Raw genomic sequence first — 20,706 nt, forward strand, 5'->3', positions numbered from 1 at the left:
ACTGCTTTAAAGATGTGATTCTTCCTTCCATTTCTTTGCAAAGAAGAACTAGATGTAAACCCTAAACCTGGCTGCTAGAAGAGATAAAATGCTAAGTTTCATAAACTCCTTTTGCTACTGTATTTCTTTCACAGAAAGTTCTCAATTTGGTTTTAAAATGATGTCCATCCTCCTAATACCAGCAGGGGAAAATAACAGGCACTGGTTTCTTTTCTTGTCTCTTGAAATTGTAATTGTCTCCTCTGAATACCTCCAGAATAATCCAGGGTATTGGACAGGAGACTTGGTGTCCCTGACCATGTCTGTACAATGCAAAGGGACTTCAAGCAGAGATACTGAGTTGATCTCAGCATCGCTGGCACCTAAGTCAGTCAGCTCTGCCAACAGTGAGATCTTCCGAGCACTGAATCATTGTCTGGGCAGTTGGTTTCTGCTCTCCACTCTGTTACATAACACAGATATACTTTCACAAAGAGATGAGCTCAGACCATGCCATAACATCCAGGGCCACCTGTGCTGGATGGTAGGTTCTCCCTCAGTCCATTATGAGACAATGTTATGAACACAGACACATTTAATTTCAGCCAACTTCTGAAATTTTTATGTAAGCAAAATTTGTTTTCACAGAATTCAAATATTGTTGGAATGGATGTATGTATAATGTCCTTAATTTCATGTCAGTTTTCCCTGAGTTTTAAAAACTATTCATTGATGTCTAAAATACAAATTCATGTGGATTTGCCACGTGTAGATAAACATGAATTTAAGTTAACTTTCAGAAAAGGGCTTTCTCTTTACTGGAGACATCTTACTGGAGACATCTAACTAGTCTAAAATGTTGTAGATGTTTATTTTAGTAAGACAAAGAATTTTGTCGTTCTATACTCTGACAGATGTGCAGGCAGGAAGGTATTTTAGAGTAGTGGTAGCTTTGCAATAATAAATTTTAAACCAGTTTTTGGGAATGTTATGAGAAAAAATGGTGGAAGTTACATTTTTCTAATAACGGACTATGAATAAAGGCTTCTATGCCTTCACTCAAAAACTCTGATTATGTAAAAAGTAACAAGAATATCCCCAAACCATCTGTGTACAATCTGCAATACACAGGTAATTTGGAAAGTAGCTTCACATAAATATAAGAAAATCCTAAATATGCTTAAACAGTACACAATTGATCAATTATTTCCACAGATGTCAAACCTTTATGGTTCAAGTAGATACTCTCAAGTAGAACTGTTACCTATGGAAAAGAATTTTGCTGTAGTTTGGTGATTTGAGAATGAGCTGGATTTGTCTTAGCATACCAATATCATGATATAACGTGAGACTCTCATGACTTCACCAGCCATTTGCTAGTAGATGGTACAACTAATTATTTTCTTTGGGTTCTGCAGTTCTCTTTAAAAGAAAACCAAAAATCAGGTCTAGTTTTTGAAATCTGTATTTTCTTGTTGTTTATGTTCAGTTGTAACAGGTAGAATGCTCTGGCTTGATGAATACAATGCCTCTCTGGCAGCCAAAAATGGAAAATCAGGGAGGGGAGTTCTGTGTTTACAGCCATCCATCATATTTGTAAGCCTTTCACATCAGTGAAAACCCGAACTTGCCAGTATGATATTAAACTTGTTAATGTAATATATTGCCCTGTAACAATAATCTTTCAATAATGTTAGTTGCCATAGGAACATTTATCCACATTCTAATAAATGATGAAGTGCAATCCCTGGCAACTAAATGCTTACATTAAATAAATTTATTGAGGAGTGGTTGCTGGTGGTCCTAATTAATTTTTTATGGAATTTATATGTGTAATTTATTTCTAATTTTTACAGTAACTCTTTTTACAGATTTATTTATAGTGGTTAGTCTTGCCAAAAAATAAAATTGCTGGAGTATGTGTCTCTATGGTATATATACTTCTCAACTCATTGTTACCACATAAATTTAAAAAATTGATGAGACTGTGGTGGCATAACAACTGGCATTTTTAAATGTGATCAATACATGCAAACAAGTAATTGAAGAAAAGAAAATACCTTAACTGGCCTGTTTCCAAAGCATTCAAATGCAGTTGGAATTAAGCTGAAAATTTAATTCACCCACATTTTAACCAGGAGAAAAATTTCAGATTGAAAAGTATTTGGATTCTTCCTGTTATTCCTGCTGGTCAAGCAATAGAAAGAGATTTGACAGGAATGGTGAGCTGCAGAAATGATTAGAGTGGTTTTGAACTGTAATACATATTACAGAAACCTGCGTCCACTGCACACGTAAGTTTACACATCGCCATTAGCAGTTTGTTAGTCCTTAGTAAATTGCTACTTCTTGAAATTGCTTGGCAGTTTTTCATGCCCCACAAGTTTTTGGGTCCATATCCCAGTACTGCACAGCATTTATATGTGGGCAGGTATCCATGCAAAGCACTAATTCCTGAGTTTTAGGCTATCAGCTTGCTTTTGTAGCCTTGACCAAATAACATCTTTATTGACTTTTTCCAATATAACTACCATATCAGACAGTAGGAGATTAATACTCAAAGATGAAATATGCTAACTACTTTAACTGGAAACCAACTAATGGTTGGGACATAGAGTAGTAAGTAAACAGTGTGGAAACTGGAGTTGTAAAAAAGTATTATTTTTTCACATTTCAAATAATTCACAAATTCATTCTGCATATGCTTTGTTGTTCATCATTACTGCTGATAGATTTTTTTTTTTTTCCTGCACAGGTGTCTTGGCTTTGAGACTAAATTATTCCAAGATCTAAGTGCTCCTCAGTACATTCTGCATATGGTCTTTGTTATCCTCCTGGGTTTTCATACGCACAAACTAAAAAATATCAATAAATGATGACCGGACTTGCATACATCAAAGTTCACTTTCTATACTGTTTCATGTATCATAGTAACTGAAATATTAGAATTACTGTATTGGTTGTGTGGCTGATGAATAGTAGCTGTTAAAACCTCATCATGCTTCAGGAAAGCAGACATTTATCTTTGATTTAATTAGAGATGGACAGATTCATTTTTTCAGCATAGGAAAGGAGATGGGGTTGGATATTGTTGGATGGTAAATCTCTCAATACCATAAGGGATGCTGCACTCCAATCAATCTGAATGTCTCCCTTCCCTTTTTGATGGACATGACTGGGTATGACATTTGTCAGAAGGATGTGCATTTTACATGTATATTGCACAGGATTAGTAAGGGTCTATATTTGCCACTCATCCTGCTGCTGTACATCTCTCCCTCAGAGGCAGTAGTCCAAGACTTGGCCACTGCCTGCTGTTAACCCCTTCTGTGTGTTCAGCCCAATGCAGATGATCAGTATTTCCCCTGTAATAGTGGAAATATTAATAGTGGCTTCATGTTCCAGGACAGCACCTTTTTAGCTGAACGTCCTTCTGCAGATGAATCAACTGTCAGCAATGCTTTGCCCTTTGATTACACCAAGCCAGACTCCACCTCAGACAGTGAGCAGTCCAGTGACAATGAAATCCAGCCAAGACCAGAGAATATTGACTATGAGGCCAGTTTGGCACCTGAAGCTCCACTTTCCTCAGAGGCTGACATCACTGCTTTGCCTGATGGGCTGAATTTAGAGACTTCTCGTTTAGTCACTGTACCAGTGCTAGAGCACGATTCTATGGACTCTCAGGAATGGCTTTCAGCCCCCAGTTCTTCAGAAGGTAAGTTAATGCCACTGACTGAAGCTTAAATTTGGCTACCAGTGTTTCCTGATGCTCACCAAATTATAGTTCACCAAAATGAGTTTTTAGAAAGGTCTAAAAATTGAGTATCTTTCTCTGCCAGTTTTTGCCTTTTGTGTGTGCATGTATCCAAGAACTGTATACCAAGGTAAAATGCTTGTAATAGCTGATAATGCCTGTTTATCTCTTCTGGAAATGATATGTACGTGGCACTTGTTAAATAGCAGAGAAGTAATTTTGTATGTCTTGACTTGGCCCATAAAATATCTGAATGGAAAGTAGGAGAGGTTAACAGGGATCCTTATGATACAAAGGGATCCTTTGGCATACAAAGGCCAGGATATATTATGGAAAATGTGGAATACAGATCTACAGAAAATAAAATTAATGAAATTTGACCCTTTTTATCATAACCAACATCTAATTGTAAATTTATTTTTATTTTTAATGTTTGAAGATACTGGATTATCTGAAGAACTTTTGCCTTTAAGTCCTTCTCACCTTGTGCCTGAAGAATCTCCATCTACCGATGACTATGTAGTTCCTCTGCTTTCTGCACCAACAGTGGCCTCTTCATCAGTTGTAGAGACTGATATTAAAGAGAAGGAAGAAGTAATCCAAGGTAGTCCTGAGGGCAGTGACAGTGCAGACTCTGTGGAAGAAATTCCTTTTCCCTTAGAAGTGCCCCCTATGGAAGATGAAACTGATATATTTCTTGGAGATAGAGTTATATATGATGATGGGTCTGGTTCAGCTTTTGATGGTTCAGGAAAAGAAATGGAATCAAGTATCTGGCCTTGGGAAGAAGCAACCTTGGAACCAGTTTTCTACCCTGGTCCTGATAGCTGGCTTGAAGATGACAATGAGTCTTTGTTAATCAAAACTGAGGATATTCCTGAAGGCATGATTTTAGACTATATTCTTAACTCTGGGAATAAATTAGATTATGATCTCTCCAAAGATGAGAATGAAGGGATAGTCGATATAAAAGATTTCCTTGATGAATCTGAAATATTTGTCTTTCCAGAGACTACAACTCTGCAAATACCTCTGTTACAGACAGAAGAGCCATCGTCTGTGGAACCATCTACACAGACAGAAACTCTGGGCATGTATGACTCTTCTTCTGTCATGCCAACTGGAGAGGCCCCTGTCTCACCACCATATACAGATGTGTCTGTGGAAGATAGTCTTGTTATATCCACAGGAACTGTCAGTATGGAGCAACCTGAGGAGTTTAGTGTAGGCCAGAACATAATCCCTCACGTAGTTGAACACCAAAGTGAAGACAGGGCAATGGCAGAAGAACTATTCACAGTGAAGCAACCGGATGTAATGGAAGCTGCTACGATAGGACACTTGGACGCAATCTCTTCAGGAACTATTCTGGCTGCAGGTCCTTCCATGGTAAAGCCTGATGCTTCCACAGAAGAGCAGCAAGCCCTAGATTCATCGCTGGCAGACCAAGACGCTCCTGGATCAGCAGTGAGGGAACCAGCTGATTTTTGGCCTACTGACAGGGCACTTGAGACCTCCTTAGATCAGACAGTGCAACCAGCAATGCCAGTTGTTACTCAAGGTTCAGCTGAAGTTCCTTCTGTAACAGGTCACACCACTGTCCTAGAGGGCTTTGCTGTGCAGGATGGTACAGACCATGACACGCATGTTTCCATGAGCTTCAGCACTGTTATGGATTATCAAACAGTGAGTGTAACAACGAGCACCATTGAGCTTCCATCCCATCTCCCTCCTGTGGTATCCTCACCATCATTGTCTGTGGCTACCTCAACAAAGCTGGGAGATGAAACAACAAGAATCCTGGATGTTTCAGTAGACCTGGATGGTGTTAGCACTGTCCACTTTTCTCCTGGGAGGACTGAGGAGGGAAGGAGAATGACGGAAAGTCACATGGAGCTAACAACTCGTGTCCAGTCCACAGAGATGGCCAGTGTGGCTTGGGCCACACATGAAACTCACTATAGTAGCACAGTCCCATCCCGAGCTCTAGTTGTGTTCTTCAGTCTTCGCGTTACCAACATGATGTTTTCAGAGGACCTGTTTAATAAAAACTCCCCTGAATACAAAGCCTTGGAGCAGCGATTCTTGGAACTGGTAAGAGCCACTTCTATGCTAAATGTCCACAACCAGATAGACAAAAACTGTTGGTAAATTATATTTAGTCATCCCTCTTTCGCAGAGGGCAACTCAAAACTAGTGTTTACACATCAGATTTGTGTCCCTCTGTGGGGAAAATTCTGTCTGGAAATGGGTGGTGGCATGCTGTTCATCTTTTATTCAGTCAATAGTCTCTCTAAGGCAGAACTCCTTAGCACCATGGACCAGCTGCTCTGCTGGTGCCAATAAATATAGCAGTGTAGCTGAAGTCACTACCACACTCCCCCTACTTGCTTCCAGAGTGCTCTGTATTTAGTTTTTAGGGAGAAAGATGCAAAAAAATCTGGGGCTGTGAGCAGGTAGCTTTTCTACAACACATTCCACCTGTCCTAAGTAAGAGGTAGCTCAGGGAATTAAGCTGCTCCTAACCTGGCTGATGACTAGGAAAGCCTCACAACAATTACACAGCAACGACTGCCGAATTTTAACTGGGAAATTCCCCTCTTCTGACTGAAACAAACATTCTGTTGTGAGAGATGAAGGGAGCGAAGCAGAGAGAAGGGGGACATGCTTGAAAGAAAAATCCTGTGAAATGCCAAGTATTCATGGTACTTAGATCAAGGGTGAGCATGACGTATGCCCTGAGAACTGTATTTCTGAATTGTAGATTTTTAGAAGTCCTTGCAAATTGATATACTCTTAAGTATTCAGGCTCCTGGCAGGTTGCCAGCACAGACCTCAGCTGGGTAAGGATTAATGCCCTTGATGCAGGATTTGGATAAAATCATTCAGACTCCCATTGTCTGGTGTAGTAGCAGTGCAACTGGCTTGAGTAGAGAGACACTCAAAGATTCAGCTTTTCTGTCACATCCCCTGTGTTGCAGCTGGTGCCCTACCTTCAGTCAAATCTGACGGGATTCCAGAATCTGGAAATCCTGAACTTCAGAAATGGCAGCATTGTGGTGAACAGTCGAATGAAATTTGCCAAACCTGTGCCTCGGAATGTCACCAACGCTGTGTACATGATCCTGGAAGATTTCTGCAACACTGCATATCACACTATGAACCTGGCCATCGATAAATACTCCCTGGATGTGGAATCAGGTAAGGACAGCAGGGAATTGCAGCTTAAAATAAGAGATCTAGCAAAATTTCTGTATTAGGTACTAAGGATCCCAACAGCTCAGAGGCTGCCTACTGCTTTTCACAGGCTGGGCTTTAGACAGCATTTCATAGAGTGAAAACAAATTAAAATCTGCCCTGGGACAAAAGAGATGAAAATCAAAGTGCGATCCAGACAGAGAAAGCTGTATGGGGTCCTTATAGATTTGTGGAGACAAAATAACTCATGGAATACTGTGTATAATGCCCCTGTACTTGGCCTGGGAAGCAAGGAAGCAGATGGCTCAGGGAGAACAGTGGTGCCCATCTCTCTTGTGCTTACTTTAATGGTTTGAACTTATTCCACATGGTTTTTCCCCACAGGTGGTAGCCAGTTTACCTGCCTGGTGGGCAGCTGCATAGGTAGCAGTTGCTGCCTCATTCTTGGGGTAAGGTCTTGGTTGCACTAAGAAGTGACAGGCCTTCTTACTTCATTCCTCTGATACAGGGAGAAAGTTGTTTTAGTTTTTTCCCCTGCCCAAGTTAGCCAGTAGTTTAAGCAACCATATAAGCAACCCAGAAATAGTTTTCTGTTTTAAGGTTAGAGAAAAATAAAGAGTGCTGACCTGTTGGCATATGGTAGCTGTTCTTCTTGGATAGGTCTCTTATAAAGGTGGTCTAATTAGCATGGAAAATGTTCTGATGTTGATTGTTTAGCTGTACGCCAGCCTCTTAAGCCTGATACAAGTGAGGTATCTTGAATGCTACCAGCTTGTGTTCCTTGCAGACAAAAAGGCAAATCCCCTCACAGCAGATGGTGAGTGCCCAATGATCCTCTGCCCATCCCCATATGCTGCCTGGATTTTCTGTAACAAGAAATACTGGAGATCACCTGTGGTTTACTCATTTGTAAAATAGAGTTTCAGCAGACAGAGAAAATGAGGTACTGCCTGTTCCAGTATGAAAAAGACCACTTTATACTTGCTTTTTTGCCTGTTGGGTGTTCTTAGCCATGCCACTGGCATGTGCAGACAGAGGAATACTTGCTTGTGCTTGTTCACCTTAGCAGAACCTTTTGTTTCTCAGGAAAGATGCACAATGGATTTTTGTGGATGAACAAGAGACCATTAGAGAAGATGGCAGCCAGCACCTTGTCTCAGTTAAGGCTCTCCTCTTTCATTAATAGTTTTTGCTCTGTGTATTGTCAGGTGAGCAAGCAGATCCGTGCAAGTTCCAGGCCTGCAATGAGTTCTCTGAGTGCTTAGTAAATCGCTGGAGTGGGGAAGCTGAGTGTGTCTGCAACCCTGGCTACCTCAGCATTGATGGGCTGCCATGCAACAGCATTTGTGATCTGCAACCAAACTTCTGCCTGAATGATGGCAAGTGTGACATAAGCCCTGGGCAAGGGGCCATCTGTAGGTAGGTCACCCTGCTGTTGGAAGTTGTGCTTCCTGGATGAAAACTCCTATTGCCTCCTCTGTTGTAGCATTCTATAAGATTTGTCTAAACTTCTGTATAATATTGTGTAACAAGTGAGTAGATTGTGATTATCATTCATGTTCTGCTGCTCAGTGCAAGTCCCAGTATATCATCAATGAGACTGTAACAAATTAGTAGAATAGAAACATCAGAAAATAAAACTAATTAGGAATAATGGTTGTAATGAAACACAGCCAGTTGTTCAAATCACTTTTATTGACCTTTGGGGACAGAATTTATCTCCAGAGGTTTTCTCAAGTAGCAAAGTTTCTGATAGTGTCATATCACCTATGAGAGTTAATTCTAAAAGAGAAATTCATACCTCAAAGGCATATAGATAGTGCACCAATAAATTAAATATAATGCTTTTGGTTTGGAAAAGGCATTAAAGTAAATCATTGTACATGTGGGAAAAATCATGTGGGTTCATAAATGGACAAAGGAACAGACCCCAGATTTTTGCTTTAAAAAAAGATACAGATGCATCTGAACAGGATTGCTGTATTTTGCAGGTAACCAAAAAGATTTTGTGCAAGATACAGGCAAATTGTTGATGCCCCTGACACAGCACTTTATTTTTTACTTTTCAAGAAATGTAATAGTCTATTTTTAAAAATAAAATGTATCTATCAACAAAAATTAAGAAAACTATTTCGAAGAAGAGTATTACTACTAGTAGTTATGTGTTACTTCCTGTGATTTTCTTTTTTTTAAAGTTTACCTAGAACATCTCTAAAGTCAATCTTCAAGTGCTAACAGTTAACAGAAGGAATGAAAATGGTTTTAAAACTTTAAAAATGAGAACTATCATAGATGCATTATAAATTTAATCATATTTGTGTGAGAGTGTTGATTAGAAGCAGGTAAGTATCTGAACTCAAGCCTGTTCCAGCCAGTATTTATTAAAAACTTCCTGAAAATTTGAAGTATTGCTTATTACTTTCAGAAACGGTGTCAGATCATTATGTTAGAAGACTTAATTTACTGACATTTCTTATTAGTAAGGTTCATTGCTGTGCATGGTCATAATACATTACAATACCTTGGGTTTTTATAGAAAAAACTCCCAAACACCCATAATGCAAATATATATTTTTACTGGTGTACTTAAAATCGATAATGAGAACATTATAATTCCAATGTTCAAAACAACATTTAGGCAGAAATGCTGAATACGGTTTTGGGCAACCATTCCACAATTACAGTCTTGGACATGCACGTCCATCAAGTCATTTATTTTATGTATCTGTTTAGCCATTGTGAAGCTCACAACACTAGGAACATTCTACTCAGCTAACACATCTCCATTAGCATTTGCATTACAGGATGATAAAGACAACTGCTTTCTACCTTTGCAGTATTGATATGCCACGTGCAAGGCTCAGTCAAGGCAGGAGTTTTTCCTCAGTCTAAACACCTTCCAGTTTTGACACATCACAGGGTACTTTAACACATCACAGGATGCTGTAAATTGCATAAAGCACAGGTGTTTCCCACCACAAATGCATTAACATTTTGCTATTTTACCTACCCTCATTCAATTCAGTGGTTGGGGTAGTTCATCCTGGAGAAGAGAAGGTTTCTGGGAGACATTTCTTGTGGTCTTTCAATACTTAAAGGCGTCTTATAAGAAAGGTGAGGACGAACTCTTTAGCAGGGTCTGTTGTGATAGGACAAGGCGTAATGGTTTTAAACTAAAAGAAGGTAGATTCAGACTAGATATAAGGAAGAAATTTTTACAGTGGGGGTGGTGAGACACTGGAACATGTTGCCCAGAGAGATGGTGGATGCCCCACCCCTGGACTGGATGGGGCTCTGAGCAACCTGATCTAGTTGAAGATGTCCCTGCTCATTGCAGGGGACTAGATGACCTTTAAAGGTCCCTTTCAACCCAAACTGATTATCTACCAGATAGTATATCCATAATAATAATAAAAATAATAAAGAAAATTGATCGGACAATGAAAAGATATTTATTGGGGTGACTTAACTGAGGTCACATCATAACAGGAACTTCAATACATTAGCCAAAGCTTTTGCTGGTGTGTAATTTCCCTGTTTCTTTGTGGCAGGTGCCGTGTGGGAGAGAACTGGTGGTACAGAGGGGAGCACTGTGAGGAATATGTGTCTGAGCCACTGGTTGTGGGTATTGCGATTGCTTCTGTGGCAGGATTCCTTCTTGTGGCATCTGCTGTCATCTTCTTCTTGGCCAGGACCCTTCGAGACCAGTACACAAAGAGTGATACTGGGGACTCACAGGGGTAGGTGACACCATCTAATATTTTAAAACATTGGCTACAATAAGGATAATTCTGTCGTAAGTCTTATATCAGACAGTTTACAAGCAACAGGATGTACAGGCACCTCCAAATGCCAGGCTTCCTTAGTCTATCTGCTGCCCCTCCAGGCTGCAGAGAAGCTCACAGTTTGTTTATTGCTCCCCCAGGCAGGGTGACAGCCTCTCGTCCATTGAGAATGCAGTTAAATACAATCCCATGTATGAAAGTGATACGACTGGCTACAGCCATTATTACCGGAGATACCCGCAGCTAACGTCCTACAGTTCCACCAGTGCAGAGACATCCACAGACTACAGCAGTGAAGAGATCAGGCACATTTATGAAAACAGTGAGCTTACTAAGGAGGTAAATGACCTTGTTTTCATAGTGGCATGGGAAAGATCATGTAAACAGTAAGCTTATTCCACACTTCTAACGGCAGAGGTGGGCCCAATCTTTCCCCAGTGTCTATGCTCTAGATAAACAGGTTGCAGCAGCTGCTGCAAATATTTAAAAGAATACAGAAAAGCTTGCTTTCCTTGCTTGCTTTTAGAGAAAGTTCTGGTTTTGTTCTGAGCTGTAATGAATTTCACATAATGAAGGAGCTGACCCCTTAAGTAACTTCACAGGGGTTGGGGAGGTTTGATGTATTACTTGACACAACATTTACCTTTTAAAGCCAACTATCTTATGTAAGGGTAGTTACACAGTGAAAAACTGGTACATCCAGGCCTTTTCACAGGCTCCTTTTGTTTTGGGTATTTTCTGACTGTTTTTAAAGTTAAAGTCCTTCTATTAGCTGCAAGTTAGATCATATCTTCTTTCTTCCTGTATAGACAGTATCCAAGGTTTACTCTAGAAGGCTAAAGAGAAGGGATTTACATCCCAGAACTAACCACAGATCCTTAAGCAACTGTGAGAGGTGTGAATCCAGTATGTAGTTGGACTGGTAGGCAACGTATCTCTGAGATAAATGGTTTTGTTAAAGCCTGTTGAAATGCTACACTCTGTCCAAACCCTGGTTTTGATTTAAAAGTGAAACATTACTGAATTCAAATGAAATGCTTCACTTAAAAAAAAAATAAATTAGAAGAATCTTAATAAAATAAAGAAGAATTTTCGTATTGGAGTGCCCAGTTTCAAGCCCCACTCTTTGAAATAGCAATGCATAGGAGGCTTATTTCCCAAAACCCAGAAATGAGTTATTTCAGTAGCATTCTGATTCCTATTATGTACTTACAATTCTGTTTATTGTATTCTAGGAAATTCAGGACAGAATTCGAATTATAGAGCTCTACGCTAAAGACCGCCAGTTTGCAGAGTTTGTTAGGCAGCATCAAATGTGAGTGAAATGTCTTGTCTGGATAACTAACTCCTTTGATGTTTTCTCCTGTGGCCTTTAGTACATTAATGTATTCTTTTTTTAAGGTTCTAGAAATGCTAGGACACTAGAGGCTAAGATTTCCACGTTATTTTTGAAGAGGTTCAACCCTTTACAATACTTAATAATCAGTGATAAAAGTAGATAGTCCCAGAAAAAAAAAAAAAAAGCAGTGAAGAGGAATCCCTGAGTTAATGGTTATCAGAGCTCTGACATCAATTTTGGTTTTTGAAAGCACAGAATCTTCTTCATTCTTTTAGTGTAGTTCCCATTGCCCAGTGCTTTGTTTAAAATCAGAAATTTTAAAAGTATGCTAGTTTGGCTTTAGTTCTCAAGACTTGGCAACTGACCAACACCTGACAGATCTCTGGCACAGTCCTGTCTGGTATGGTGGGCACCAACTATAACAGAAACTTTACAATTCCAAGCAATTAAGCAATCTGAGCTGTGTGCTTTGATGGAAGCTAAGCACAAAGAAGGTCCTCAAGGAATTTATTGTTAGCATACACACTCACATGAACTGTACTCCTGCTGTAGGAAGCAGCAAACCACAGCTTGCTGAGTTACTTTGAAAGGTACTGTAGTACAATTCCTTGGCATCCTATTAAAAATATCTACAGTAGCAGAAAAAACTTGTGTTCCCAGATCTTCAGCAATAATTTTTTTTTAATTGAAAAGAACAGCAGTTCACATTTTTCCATGTCAGTCATTCATTTTTTCATCTTGAAAAGGCTTGATGTCTAGGTTTTCCACAGCTGGAAAGTAGTAAGGTCTGCCTTGTATAAGCCTTGAATCCAATGTTTGAAAGAGATTAACTTAATCACTGCTTTTCTGTTTTTCATTTCAGGAAGCTGCTTTAAGAAAAAAAGAAATTGATAGAATACACGTGGGAGATAAACACTACCATGCTGCCACAGCAATGGGCTCAGATGTAACTGCAAAGTTACTTATAGTCTTAACATTGCATGGATGGATACAGATGTTTTCTCAATGAATGGCTAAAATGTACAGATGCCTGTTTATCTCAATTTCTTCTGGCTTTTCCATGTAAAGTGACATTTTTAAGAGGTGATCAGAAGGGGCAGAGGTTATGAAAGTTCATTTTTCTTTAACTTCAAAATGGACATTGAAAGATTTTGTATACAAAGGCAAAAAAAATCTCCTCGGATAAGACAAGATACATGCACAACCAAAATAAAATGCACATTGAAAATCCCTGCTTGGCATTTTAGCCCCTCACTGGAGGCTCCAGTGGTGATTTCATTGGTATAAAACACCAGTGGAAGGAAATATTTGATTTGCAAGGGAATGAGTTGTAGGGGAGAACAATTGTGCTAGAATTTTGTTAGCATTATTTAAAAGCATTCCTGTTATCAACACAAAGAAAACCTCACAGGAAAAGCTTTTCTTCTTCATCAGTACAGAAGCCTGATGTACATTTTGCCACCTGGCATTAGCAAAGCAGAGGATAGCACCGAGCCTGCAGCCTCCTGAAGGCTCTCCCTGAAAATCAGCATCACTGCCGCCTGTCAGTGACCCACAGGGAGCCTTGGAAAGGCAGGGCGGTGCTTCTGCAGCACAGTGCAGTGTCTCTAAAGCCAGGATGGTTGGTTCTCCAGCTCATTCTGGCAGACACACAAGCTGGGGCACAGAAGGGCTTCTATCATACAAATGTTTGTGAAGCTTAAGTGACTAACATTGATTTTTTTTTTTTTTGTATGTAGACATTTTGTTTCATATTTTGTAAGTTAATATGCATTATTTATTTGTTGTGTGTTTCCTTCCCAGCTTGTTTTCATAATGGATTTAGTAGTTGGAATAGAAAGATGACTAGTTTTAATAATGAAATACTACACTGGCATTTGTGCCCATTCTTTTATATCTATAATATATTTAGTGTTTACTCAGTGTTGAATTCAGCCAACTAATATTTCAAATTACTGAACTGGGCAATAGCCTGCCATGAGCTCCCTTTCAAAATCAGGTACTTAAGTCCGTGCACATTTGGTAGATGTCAGCATTTTCCTGCAGGGAAAGGAAAAAGTGAAATTATTCTTAGTTTAGTGGAAATCAGCATAGAATTACTTAAGCAGAAGAAGTCAGTCTAAAGCATTTTTAAATAGCTGAATTGAGATGGGGACTTCCAAGTAAAGAAACAGAATTTTATCTTCAAGTTATGAAGAGAGTTCTGAATACTTTAAGCTGTGTTGGGGCTCTGCTCAATCACCCAGGGTCTCTTGTTTAAGTCATTAACACAGCTGTCAGGGTTAGGGCACCAATTACAATCACATTAGCTTGTGCTAGCAAAAAAGGCCAAGTGATTTATTTCTACAGCTTATGTAGTTCTCGGCCCACATGTGCCAACAGCCACCTGATACTTTCTAGAGTTAAGTGATAATGAGAATTACTTGATTGTCTTTAGGGAGCTTAGCTAAACAACAGAATATTTCAATGCAATTTTTCTACATGTCCTGGATAACCTCACTGGATCATTTGTATAGAACCTTCTTGCCTTGAGTGGCAGGGGATGGGTATCAGAGCCACACATCTGTCAAAGAAATGCTTATATAAACCACTGAAAACCAAATAATGCCACACAGCAGGAAATAATATGGTGCTGCTGAACATTGTGACCAGATGTTATGAGACAGAGGCCCCACTCTACTGGCTGGCCCGAAAGCTGTCAGAGCAACTGGTCCAGAGTTTCTGAGGCACAGCCCACTCTTCATGGCCCTACAGCAGCACAGCTGAGCCACTCTATAACACCAGGGCCCGTGATCATAGCAGAGAATTACTGGGCTCAGGGTGGGCAACAGCCTGGGACTTGTTTCTGTGCAGCTCAGCTGCCAGCCCTGGGAGACCTGGTGCCGCTCCTGCTGAGTGAGATCCCGCACCTGGGATCACAGATGTTTTCAAGGTATTCTGCTGTGCACAAGCTGAGAAGAGGTTTGGTTATACTGAGTGTGAGGTATTTCAGTGAATATACAGCAATATTTTCTTTGTGTTTGTGTATACATATGAACATGATGGTATCTTTCCACTACAATAAAAAAATTATTTCCAAAATATTTTTTCTATAACATTCATGTAGAGACTATGAGTTTGACATGGAGAAGACGTCTTAGCCATGAGCATTTGTGTGTGTAGGATCAGAAAGCTGTGTTGTGTTGTTTTGTTTTGTCTTAACAGAGTTGGCTAAGCTGGTAAACTCCTTTGCTAACAAAAGTGCCAAATGTAGTTCATTAACACTTGCAAGGTTATAGTCTGAAATTTCATGCTGGAAAGCACATACCTGAGTGCTTTGCTTTCAGTTAAACTCTTTTGAAGTTGTTTCATCCTAATCAAAAAGACAAGAATTTAATGAATGATTAATTTTCTTTGATACTTTCCCAATCCAAGGTGAAGATAAAGAACTCAAAATTAAAAAATCAAAGAAACAAAAAAAAACCCAAACCCCCAAACCAACAAAAAAAAAAAAAAGCAAACCACCCCTCAACCAGCTCTGTGTACAAATCTATCAGTCTATTATCAGTTACCATGCACTTTTTCACTTATTAAAAGTAAAAAGTGCAGGTTTGAATGACTTGGTTTCATTTAAGAGCATGGAAAAAAAGCACTTATTGTTTATGAAATGCTGACCGGTCTATCAGCAGCTGTGTCTCCCCTCAAGGCTGGAAAAATAGAAGAAAATGAGGTCCTGCAGGCCCCTACCAGCTGCCCCTTTAATAGAGGATGTCAAACACCCAGCAGCCCAGGCTGGATCTCTCGAGGCCTGACTTAAACCTCAAGGCACCAATCCACAGTGCTAGAATTCTATCAGGGTCAGAAATGCAAACAGAAAACAAGTGTTCAGAGCTGCAAGACTACCAGCATTTCAGGAATTGTGTGCTTGTCTTGTATTTGCTTTTTTGCAAAGCACAGAGCCTTGCCCAGCAAGTTGCTGAAAGATACCAAGTAACTGAGTATTCCACTAGGCTCCAGACTGTGAGCTTCATGTACTGCTGGGTACCAGTTTAGTTCCAGAAAACAGACTTTTTCATGTTCTCAGAGACAGCTGAAACTATGAACTCCTCCTATCTCCTCCAAACCAAGGACATGCATGAATAAACTTTAGATTTTAAGAAGTTACAGCTTAAATGTTAGAATGAAAAAAGCCTTTAATAATCAAGACTTTCACTCACATTTCTCATCAGACCTGTTGGAGTCAGTCCTTGTTCCAAAGGGCTGCAGCAGTGTGAGAGGACTCTGTGGATTCTGTGAAGAGAGGCACAGAAAGGGGCTAGAGCTCCAGCATAGGAGCAGTCATCTCATTCTATAAAACTCAAAGGAAAAATATTCACCCATACAAATTTATCTACCTGTAAGCATGGTAGGACAGACACAGACCGACTCTGTACAGGATAGGAAATGGGTCAGGGCTGTTGTTACTGTTTTAAATGTTAGTTGAAAACACACAGGACTTTTGTGGCACTTGGTTTATTTGAAGAGTACTACAACACCAGCAACACTTCTGTCTTATCCTTCACTACTTGATCCAGTTTGGGAACAGATATATCACGTTTTACATAATATTGATCCATTTGCTTTTGTTTCTCAACTGGAAAAAAATACCAAAGCTCTTTCTGGGCCAGGAATGTTTTTCTTTTGTCAGATCAAGTGGGAAAGTTTTGGGTTTGCCATATTTACCACTAATTGGCTCTCCTATTCCAGATTATTCATGATCCCCAGGAATTTTAGTTGAGTTCCCATCCTCTTGGACTCTTGTTTGTGCTGCTCCTCACCCTCCTTGTTGAGTCACCCAGCACACTGAGCACTCACAACAGGCAGCTCTGCTTGGGGGATGGCAGCAGGTTCCAGGACTAAAATGTCATCTTGCCTAAGGTGCTACAGCTATTCAGAGCCTGTGCTTTTAGTTTTACTTTGTCTCCAATTAAACACAAAATCTGATTTAATCTCTTCCTCGTTTCAGGATGAGAAATACTCTCAATACTCGAATTTTATGAGACAGATGCCAATTTATATTTTTTAAAAATCAGTTATACCATCAGCACATCTAAGGATTATGTTTCTATACTGAATATATAACTTGTGGTAAACTGCACTTAAAGCCTGACCTTTTATAAGGGGACACTACCCCAGCTCTCATTTATGCTACTAAACCAACCAAATATGATTATCTGTCTTGAATCTTTGGAGGTTTAAGTCTTGTTCAAAAATCTATTAAACACAAGTTAGAGTTGGTGTTAATCAGACTTCCAGTTGCATCCCCACACCTGATTACCAGATGGGGGAACCATGCCTGTCTGGAAAGGGTGATATAGCTTGAACAGAAATGAAAATGGAAACAATAAAGGATATGCCTATACATCAAAACTTTATGTAGTAACATGGGCATGTGGCTGGATAAAAGAGAGCCAGTGAAGAAGTAGATTTTCAAAGGTGAGCTTACAAGCAATTCCAAGTGTGAAAGATTTCTACCTACTCATGGGAGACAGCTAAGAGGAAATTCACTCAGCTCCACCTAAAGAGGATTACACAATGATTATATGATCTCTTGTCTCAGAAAGGGAGGGGGATGCAAAACACTTCCAGCAGCAGCACAGGGCTTGTCTCCTACCATAACCTACGGGTAACCAACCGGCTGTAGTTACCTGTTTGTAGTTCCTGTCATCTGCTCAGTAAGGAAGTGCCTCTTCTTCCCATCCCTACTTTCAGGTGGAAAGATCAGAATGTTTTGATCCAAAAAAATGCTTTGTACAGTTCTCCAGTAAACCAGAGACTGCTGCACAGCTTTTTTTTTCCCCTTTTTTTGTCCTTTATTATTTAAAGTTTTGATTAAAAAATTAAATCAAAACAACCACAAACAATAACAACAAAAAAATCAGCAAAGCCTTTCCACCCTTATTTTTAGTGTTTGCTTTTTATCTGCTCCCCTTAGGCATGGATGCAAACCCACAGCCATTTTGGGAAGGCAGTGTGGTCTACACAGGTCTTCCATATGGAGTTCTCACTTTGCTCTTCTTCCCACCACAGCAGCGTTTATAATGTCAGCACATGAATATCTGTTAAAAAAACCATCAGGTTTCAAAAACGATCCCACACTGGAATGTCCTCCCATGGCTTGCAGAGAATGTGACTGGGAGCCTCATAAACACAGAAATTGACCTTTCAGGAGACTTAAACCTTTAGCATTATGCATATAGCTTCTGATGGGACATGTCATGTCTAATGCAACACTGAATACACCAAGCTAACAAAAGCAGAAGCAGTGGGTTTGTGACTTAAGAGTAAGGCTGATGGTAAGTGCTTTGCGGTTATCTCTGAGAACATCAATGACACCACGGACATTTTTCAAAGAGCAAAGCACATGAGAGCTTTTCACTTATCTGCCAAGAAAAGAAAGGAAATAGCACCTGCTGGTAAGGTGTTCAAAGCAGAGAACCTGTCCACAGTTTGTAGGCAGCCAAAACCAGTCTCTAAAAAGGATCATTTAGCCTGGAAAGACGGAATAAGTGATGTCAGGAAAAACAAAGTAAAGAGGTTATATTTTAAAGGGTTTTTCCTATATAAGGAAGAGGAGAAACACCCCATAACCACTTTGATTTGATAAACCTTCAAGTCAATACTTTTATCTAATTATCCTTAATATTGCTTTGCTAAAGGGAGAGCAGCACTCTGACCATTTTGCCCAGTCTGGCCCTCTGCATCTTGCTGCTGCCACACCCAGAGATAAGCAGAGAGGAAGGATTAAGTACACTGAGTGCATCTATCAGTAGAGGTTAAATGGAAAATTTTACTTCTGAAATACTAGTGAGGGATGTGCATGACCCAGTAGAGCAGAGGTTCTGCAGCTTCACTGCTCAGCACCTATTCGAGAGCTGTCTTGTATCAAGTACTCTCAGCTGCCTGTGAACAAACTTGTAAAACATTCACTGCTCCTCTCCAGGTGGAGCACTGCAGCACCCCTTGTCATGATTTAAAACCTGATTATCTGTGATGACTAGTAGGTTCCATAAACACTTAACAAAACTTCCCACTGTTTAATTACTTGTGTGTAAAAAGCAGGTGATTTTATAACATGAAAAACTTGATCATGGGGGGAAAAACCCCACATGACAACCCAACAAAAACCAGGAGAGCTGTTCAGCCCTGTAATATAGAAAACCAAAGATGCAAATTCTCCAACACTCGTGTGAACCTCTCATGAACAGTTTTTAAACCAGCTCTAGTTAACTAAGCCTTGTGACATACAGTGGTTGTGTCCTGTCCTCATTCTGCTCTGGGAAATGGGAAACCCCAAATCTAGCAAAGATTAGTCCTCAAGCAGAGGACACATTCAGGGACCAAATTTGAAAATCAAAAGTATTTATCCAGCTTTAAATGAAAGATCATGCAAAATCCCACATACAATTAATGCTGAGAAAACAAACCGGTATAGCAAAATACAATTACTTACGCTGTCTTTGGCTAGATTTTCTAAGACTACCAGCTGACCAGTTGTCTCACACATCTGCTTATTTGATCATTCCAGGACTTCTGCTGATCTCCAGTGTGCTTGCCTCAAAATCCTGCCACTCTGAGCTTTCTTTCCTCTAGTTAGTATCATAGACCTTCAGTTTGGAAAGCCCTAATCAAAACTCGACTCAAATTAAAGAAGCAGCCCAGCCCACTAGCAATAGTAATACCAAATGCTCTACATCCCTGTCAATTGGATGCCACTTCTGAGTGCTTTTGAGGCTAGGAGGAAGAAACAAAAGATGGGGAGAAAAACAGATGAAAGACAAAGCTTGGCTACAGTGTGAGTCAGCAACAGCTCAGATACAAGTCTGTGTGAAACCGCAGAAATTGAAGGAAGTCCCATCCACCTAGTTTTTTAGGGTCTTACCAAGGGCAGGACGAAGAACTGATATCAGCCTACTCTAGTTACAAGGTTTTTGGTTGATTCCAACTGAATAAATCTGATTTGCAGCTGCCTTCAAAATACCATATGGACAAACAGGGTTCTTCCAAGCATCAGCAAGAAAGACCAAAGCAGCCACAGCCTGCGTAGCGCCAGCTCAGTAATGTTGCCATGTAATATGCAGACCACAAACAGTCAATATTGTACTAAGAGGGAAGACTACCAGCTTAGGCTGGGGTCAGGGCAATGGTCTAGGGGTAAAGATCCTGTGCAGCGTAGCACAGACTGAAGTTCAGTGAAGGCTAACTTGCCCTCTCGGGTGAGCTATTCTACATGGACTCTGAGGTCACTCAGGTTGCTTCCAGACTAGGGGACCTCACAGAGCACACGAGTGGTGGTTTCATCAGTACTGATCTGCTGCCTTGATCCACAACTGAGCTCTGGAAAAGCAGGTTGGCTGCAGCAGGCAATTGCTGGCCTGGAAAGGATCATCCCATGGGGCAGCCCACATCACCCTGGCCATTTCACCTGCACTGGCAGCAGGTGTCCTCTCAGTGATACCCCTATCCATACCTTCCCGTGGGTAGGGAGGCCAAGCTTGCTCCCCAGTGATGACAGGGCTGTTCAGTTTGGCCAAGAAGGGGTGCCCTGGCTTTGGTGGGTACTCACTTCTGGCACACGCAGTGCTGCGCTGGTTCTCCAAATGGTGCGGGCTGGAAGGGTGCTGGGCACT

At 40.3% G+C, this 20,706-nt stretch overlaps 1 protein-coding gene across 1 annotated transcript in view; it reads left to right on the plus strand.

Annotated features, from left to right (window-relative positions):
- Positions 1-14,095, plus strand: part of IMPG2 (interphotoreceptor matrix proteoglycan 2) — a gene marked incomplete at its 5' end in the record, with an annotated part of 54,369 nt that extends 40,274 nt beyond the window's left edge. Inside the window, 7 exons of the mRNA XM_082279034.1 lie at positions 3,385-3,697; positions 4,167-5,830; positions 6,718-6,937; positions 8,143-8,353; positions 10,486-10,674; positions 10,860-11,058; positions 11,955-14,095. Coding sequence (XP_082135160.1) covers positions 3,385-3,697; positions 4,167-5,830; positions 6,718-6,937; positions 8,143-8,353; positions 10,486-10,674; positions 10,860-11,058; positions 11,955-12,038 — 2,880 coding nt within the window. The 3' untranslated portion in view covers positions 12,039-14,095. The remainder of the gene's footprint in view (positions 1-3,384; positions 3,698-4,166; positions 5,831-6,717; positions 6,938-8,142; positions 8,354-10,485; positions 10,675-10,859; positions 11,059-11,954) is intronic.
- Positions 14,096-20,706: the final 6,611 nt, after the last annotated feature.

Source organism: Coloeus monedula (assembly GCF_965178545.1).
Source record: "Coloeus monedula genome assembly, chromosome: 3".
Taxonomy (NCBI): Eukaryota; Metazoa; Chordata; class Aves; order Passeriformes; family Corvidae; genus Coloeus; species Coloeus monedula.